The sequence below is a fragment of the Macadamia integrifolia genome, chromosome 10 (genome assembly GCF_013358625.1).
Source record: "Macadamia integrifolia cultivar HAES 741 chromosome 10, SCU_Mint_v3, whole genome shotgun sequence".
Classification (NCBI taxonomy): Eukaryota; Viridiplantae; Streptophyta; class Magnoliopsida; order Proteales; family Proteaceae; genus Macadamia; species Macadamia integrifolia.
Window position 1 is genome coordinate 30,392,308 of NC_056566.1, and position 7,137 is coordinate 30,399,444.

A 7,137-nucleotide genomic window follows, 5' to 3' on the forward strand; every position below is an offset into this window, starting at 1 on the left:
TTTTCTCTAAGATTCCAATCTGACGGTTGACATCAAAGATCAGATGCCAAATAAGGGTTGCTAATTGCACGTGCCACCACAAGAACACTCCCACTCTAATCACTCTACTAGGGGAAAATTATTGACTACAACCCGGTTTGCAACCCTCGCTGCGAGCTAAAGCAATGGAATAACTCACCCTCCCTTTTGGATTCATAAATGTCATCCTTGGTTTTGGTGTAGGATGATTGTTCCATTAGTCGGTTAGCAGGTCGTGGGGGTTGCAAGAGGGCAGAAGCCCCCTACATAACAAGGGTGTAAGGGCTTAAGGGTAGTTTTATACTTTCCAGATTAGAGTTTTTCGCTATATATTTATATCTGAGGGTTTATTTCTCTATAATACAAAAAATACTGAGAGGTGTGATGACGAACATTGTAACCCTGTTCACCATTGATAATGAAGCAAGATCTCTAAACCTCGTAAACCTGTGTGCATTGTTTGTTCTTGTTTTTTCATTGTCTCCTGCATCGTTTTAGGGTTGCGTTTCTACAAGTTTGGAACACATCAACCTCAGGTTGATAAAGACTTAATTTTTCCATTAGCATTTCATAATATTGAAGCACGTGTTCTTTGTGAAAGCCATTTGATCTCTAGTTTGCTGATTTAAGTCATAAAAATGATACTTGCAGGGATGAATACTTAAAAAGTTAAAAAGTATGAAGATATTCCTCAATTTTCATTTCTTCCACATTGAAGTTCATGTCTGCACACAAAAAAGCATTTTTCCAGAGTTGTTAACATGTAGAATGGACCATGACTTACAACAATGGATTCACGGGCATCAATTGAACACATTAAGTTTTATATTGAGTAGAAGGTTGTATTACAAGAAAATAATTGCTTAAATTATATAATCTGTGACCTGCGACTCCGAGGATCCACGAGCTTCTATAGGGAGAAACCCATCAATCACACATTTCTCCATTTTCCGCTGCTGGGCTTTTCTCAATTACCTTGGTTCTTAAAATAGAGGTGCAAATGGACACAATAGCTGCCAACTTCCATGTCCAAGATATAGCCTCCCAGCATCCAGAAAGTAATTTCAGCGATTTTCCCTCGCACGCTTCTTGTAAAGCCTCTCAAGAACACGCTTTGCCTCACATTGGGGGAAATTGGCAAGGTCATAGTAGTGAGGAGCTATGTCAACCAGCCTGTTCAAAGAGGAACAGAATTAGCAGACTATCCTGAAAATGAAAAAACAATCCTACATATATTCCTTGGTGCAACACAATAGTACTTGAAAAATTACAATGACCCACTTTGTCTCCCCTTAACCATGGAGAAACCCAATGTATCATCATCATCTTTCTATCATCCTATTCCTTGTTAATCAAGGTTTTATAGTTGAAGAGATATACTCTCTATAGCCTTCTTCCTTGTAATCAGCAGTAAATAAATACCACCATAAAAAGTGAAATATTGTCACTCCCAGATTTACTTTAATAAGGTCTCTCAGCAATATTGACCATGAGAATATAGTTTTTGTGAAGCTAATCTTAGGCTTCACTGTGAGAATCTGTCACACTTAACCTAGAGATACCCAGTGACTCTGTTGAAAGAGAAGGCCCCAACCTCCATCCAGCAATAATCCCACGCAAACATTACAAAAATGGGAAGACGGGTTGTTACGACTCAGCATGACATGGAGGAGCTGAGTAACAGTTCTGCCACGACAGCACCACACTCAGCAAGGAGAAACACACAAACCTCATGAAGAGCATCCTAAGGGATATTCTATTTTTCTGTCAGAAGGTAGACAATTGTTAGGATATTATATACAGTAAGAGATATGATGCAACGGGTAATGAATATATGAAAATCCTCTCTCCTCTCTGTTCTTCTAGGAGGTAGCTACCCTTGAAGTTAGCTTGTGACTAGTTATCCAGCTGTTCACGGAGACGTTCGTATCACAGATTCTCCATTAACTAGAGGACAACGGGCTGTTGTGATGCATAAAAGTTAAAACGATACACAACATACAAAATAAGCTTAAGGTCCTTCAGTTTTATGTAGAAACATACCATTCCCCACGAACGTCAGTAACTGTACGGATAAATTCTCGACTTGTTAACACATACTCGTTGTAGATAACCCACTCTGGCTTGTGATCCAGGCAGTGAGAAGGATGAAGGTGAACTTCCTGTATCAATAATTGAGGGAAAATGCCATCAGAGATGTCTTTTGATATAAAAGAAAACCCATCAACTGAAAATTAGAAGTTATCAATAAAAAGAAACATGTACCTGATTGTCTTTCACAGTCAAATAGTGACCAGCACGTTCAAGGTGAGCAACCTGCATAAAATACCCGGCCAGCATAGCTTTCCTTATGTTAATATAGTAGCCACGGCTGCTGAAATCTGTGCTGCATAACTTGAGGTTGAACCTCGCCATAATGCGAACCAACTGTTGCCTGACATTATCAGCAGACTTCAGGGCCCTATGATTGATAAAATTTTCATAGCACCATTGAGGATCTTCATCTGCAACATTCCATACAAATGCAGATTAGATGCAGAATATCCATTAAGCCTTGCGATTAATCTAAATGAATAGAAAATTTGGTACTCACTGTTTTGCTTGAATGCATGATACACATTCAAAAGTGTCAGATGATCTCCATCAATGTGGCCAAACTGAGCTTTCGCTTCGTCTGCAGCTTTTTGAGCCTCCCTAGGCCGGACAAAGCAATTGGGTACTAAAGAAAGAAATTGTTATCACAGAGGAGGTCCACTGTAGGTCAGCAGATGCATAGAGGCGAGACGACACCATTTGCTTCATGAGAGAATACTGAGAAAATGCAACTATCTACATCAGCAGTTACTTAGGAATTTCTATGGTGCATGCCAACCAGTGGCATGGAACCTGAACAAGGCAGTTGCTGATGACAAACCTAATTGGACATAGTAAACAACCCTAATCCATGGTCCATGAACCTGCACTCTTGCAAAGTCCATGATGAATCTCATCTACCAATACATGTAGAAATGTATGGGGCTTGCGTATTATACACAAAATACATGCATTTGCATGTGTCAGAACACTTTACAGCATAAACATGCCTCCATCAATGTGACACTTAATGCATGTGCTAAGCCCATATGGGTCCATAAAACAGCACAAATATCGACAAAGCAAATAATGGAAGAAATAGATTAAGCAATCGTACGCAGAATTTGGTACCGTACCTGATAGCATGGCTGAGATAGAAAGGATTTCATTTGAACAGTTAAATTCAGGACTAACAACAAGCATCTTTGACATTTGAGGATCCAAAGGAAATTCACTCATGATTTCCCCCAAACTGGTTAAATTCCCATCATCATCCAGTGCACCCAAGTAGTTCAAGACCTCCAGAGCCCGCATTAATGTCTCCGGAGCAGGAGGGTCCATAAAATCAAAATGCACAAGATCATCAATTCCAAGCTTCTTCAAGCTCAGAACTGTGTTTGCCAGATTAGACCGCAGTATCTCAGGGTGAGTCTGTGGCAGGAGATCTCCGTTGAAACTTTTCTCAGTGTAGAGTCTGAAGCATTTTCCAGGTTGAGTTCTTCCGGCACGCCCTGATCTCTGATGCGCACTTGCTTTTGATATTGGGGAGACCAGCAAAGATTCCACTCGCACCCGTGGGTTATAAACCTTTTGCTTGGCGAACCCAGGGTCTATGACGTAAACAATACCATCAATAGTCAAAGAAGTTTCTGCAATGTTGGTTGACACTACAATCTTCCTCCCAGGAATGCCACCCTCCTTCAGTGGTGGTGGAGCAGGGTCAAAAATCTTCTGCTGCATAGCTGGAGGAAGTGTCGAATACAGAGGCACTGCTTTCACTGGGCCCACTTGGTCACCCATATTTGCAATTTCTTTTGTTATTTTCCGGCAGGCATCTTCAATCTCTTCCTCTCCAGTAAGAAAAACAAGGATGTCACCAGGAGGCTCACACATGTGTATCTGCACAATTGTTCTAATTGCGGCTTCAAGGTAATCCTTCTCAGGTTCTTGTGTGTAGAAAATCTCCACTGGATGAAGCCTTCCTGGAACTTTCATAAGAGGTGCACCATTAAAGTAATTTTGAAATTTCTCGGCCTCAAGGGTTGCACTCATCACTACGAGTTTCAGATCAGGCCTATTTCTCAATACTTCTTTCAGAAGCCCAAATAGAACATCTGTTGCTAAAGTTCTTTCATGAGCCTCATCCAGTATAATAATTCTATAACGTTCAAGAAGGGGATCTGTCATAGCTTCTCTTAGAAGCATACCATCTGTCAAATACCTACAAGCCAGTAAGGCAAGTAACAATAAATCCAAGACAAATGTTAGCGAGAAAACAATAGTAACATGCAACACCAAAACAAGGCAAAATCACAAACAATAAAACAATACGAAGCGAAATTGAACAGCCTACATTCAAAATCAATTGATGCAACAGAGAAACTTACTTTAGAACTGTTTTTGAGCTACTGCAGTCTTCAAACCGGATGCTGTAACCAACTTCTTCTCCAATTGTTACATCCATCTCTTCAGCAACTCTACGGGACACTGACATTGCAGCAACCCTACGAGGCTGTGTGCAGGCTACCATCGTCTTTTTACGTTTGTCAGAGGTTTCTAAGTCAACAGCATCCAAAACAAACTGAGGAATCTGTAGAGCAGCAACACACACATTGTCAAATATATCATCAAATAGACCATTGACTTCATGCTGATTTCCACTTATGCATACCAATTAGTCTAAGGTTGATCATAAAGAATGCGCTTTTCAAAGTTAGGTTCTATAACACATAGATGAGGTATAATCATGTTGGGCTCTGTAACCAAGCATATACAGCCAAGATCAATAGTTAAGGGGGGATGTAATTATACAACCAAAACATTATATATGGATGGTATGAACCGTCTAAACAAGGATTCTTGAATGGCAAACAACCAGAGCCTATTACTCACTACATCCAAAAATTTCATTAATGAACATGTAAATCCATGGAAAATAAAAAAATAAGCATGTCCGATGGTACGGATGTTGCTATCTGTTCCAAGAACGAATCATTGATTTAACTAAATAAAATAGATAGACCTTTCTCTTCATCTCAAGTAGATGGATCTTCTCAATTGGAAGGTCTCATGGATGGAAAATATACATTCACTATGAGACAACAAGCATGTTCTGAATGAAAAATAATTCAACAACAAGAAAGGTGGTCTATAAAATTTTCTATTCAGTTACAGAATTTTTTTTCTTTTCATTTAATCTCTTCATGTTTATGTTCGTAATCCATCATAAATATATATTATATATATATTTTTTTTTTTTTTTTTAATGCTAGTTTGTTGTTCAATGTTTTGATGGCATAATAAATCAAACACACAATGACCCATCAATAGTCAAAGAACCAACAATGTAAAATCTAAAAAGGAAAACAGGAGGCCACATTTTAAAAATCCACACTAACCTGAGTTGTTTTCCCGCTACCAGTTTCTCCTACCAATATCAAGGTCTGGCTAACATTCAAAGCCTGTAAAAACTCTTCCTTTTGCAACCATACAGGAAGTGTCTTCCTCTTCTCCAATATTTCATAGTATCTCTGAGAGTAAGGCCGGCCGTTCCATCTATTAATGGCTGAGTTGTACATTAGGCCGCCATTAGCTATAGCTTTATTCGGAGAGAGAGAAGTTTCGTCCACCACATCAAATAAGCTAACCTTCTTTCTCCTCTCTGTTGACATTTCCTCGAACGAATCCAAATTCAAGCTAAAAGAACCAAGAATTTGATAAGGAGAAAATAAAACTCAGATGTAAACCCTAAAACGAGCCCGTGAACAAGGAGGGAGAATCGAAAACAAGCAGATGAGGATTCAGGATGGATTCTAGCTTGCGCCCACGACGGTGCAAAGCCAAAACCCTAGCGTTTTCCTACTCTTCCCCCCTTCTCCGCCCGCAAGCTTTCAAGTATCGCTTCAACTATCGCAAACTATGAGAAGAACGCCAAAAACGGTATTTGGCGTTTATATATATATATATATATATATATGTATATAATTGCCAGTCAACATGGGCAATACTCAATGGCAATAGGAAGTTTCACTGTTTCAGTCGAGTTTGAAATTGGATGGATTCGATTCTGACTCACTGCTAAGGTACTGCCGGTCCGAACTTAATTTTCACGGTTCAGGTAGATTCCAGTTAGATTCTAATTGAATCCAAAATGGAATCCATGGAAGCCGACTATTTTTATTTGTTGACTTAATCAATGTCAAATTTTCAAGTCTAATTCAATCAAATACCTCAAATGTATTAACATCGATATTAGCATGCATTTTACATATGTTTTTCCATAGAAATTGGTACTCCAACCCCTATCAGATATCTCTTAATTTTTTCCTATTTTATTTTGTTATTTGGCAAACTCTATTTAAATTGAAAGTTGAACGATATGATTTTGGTAAATAAACTCGAACCTTAAATTTTTATTTATTTTTTTTGAAAAATAATGATTTTTTGATCCCGTTTCAGTGATGACATTCATGCTTATGATGGTAGACTTTGGATTGAATTTCCATTATTACTTGTATGTGGGAGTGTTCATCACAGCACTAATGTGGGAAGGAATCTACATGCCACATTAATGGCAATGTGGATAATAGCGAAAAATAGTTTCCAAATGGTGTGGAAAAAAAAAAATCAGTATTTTTAAACCTCTGGATAACTCGCCATGCTTTAATCTATGTTATGTAGGGAATTTTATTTTTTTTTGGATTCGAGAAAACAAACAAAATTAAATAACTGAAAAGTCTTTACATACGTGGTTGATGTCTTGGATAATAGATTTCCTAGATAAAGCCTTATGGGCAATATTCCTAAGTAGGTTAATAGGGTAGTCTTTAATGGTTTTTACAACAAAAGGAAGTTGAAATAGAAGATTATCTAATTCTAGTCATCTAGAGACGGTGGACCAAGGTCACATAAAAAAATTGGTAGGACTTATTAGTTTATCAAACCCATGTACATCGCTCCATAATTTTTGAATTGCCCAAATTGCCCATCTAACCCAAGAAGGACTCCTTGCGCTGTAGCTTCAGTATCCTCTCCTGTCATCACATA

At 38.5% G+C, this 7,137-nt stretch overlaps 1 protein-coding gene across 2 annotated transcripts; it reads right to left on the reverse strand.

Annotated features, from left to right (window-relative positions):
• Positions 1-687: 687 nt before the first annotated feature.
• LOC122090504 (probable pre-mRNA-splicing factor ATP-dependent RNA helicase DEAH2) lies at positions 688-6,035 on the reverse strand. 2 transcript variants are annotated; one of them, XM_042660125.1, is made up of 7 exons: positions 5,490-6,031; positions 4,479-4,681; positions 3,228-4,312; positions 2,612-2,737; positions 2,284-2,522; positions 2,062-2,180; positions 688-1,191 (listed from the first exon to the last, which is right to left on the reverse strand). In XM_042660125.1, exons 1-7 carry the CDS (start codon positions 5,760-5,762, stop codon positions 1,083-1,085), a joined length of 2,154 nt encoding a protein of 717 aa, XP_042516059.1. In that variant the 5' UTR covers positions 5,763-6,031; the 3' UTR covers positions 688-1,082. The 2 variants fall into 2 exon arrangements, 1 of the variants encoding a protein (XP_042516059.1); XR_006143661.1 differs by lacking the exons at positions 688-1,191; positions 2,062-2,180 and having other exon boundaries at positions 2,501-2,522; positions 2,612-2,829; positions 5,490-6,035.
• Positions 6,036-7,137: the final 1,102 nt, after the last annotated feature.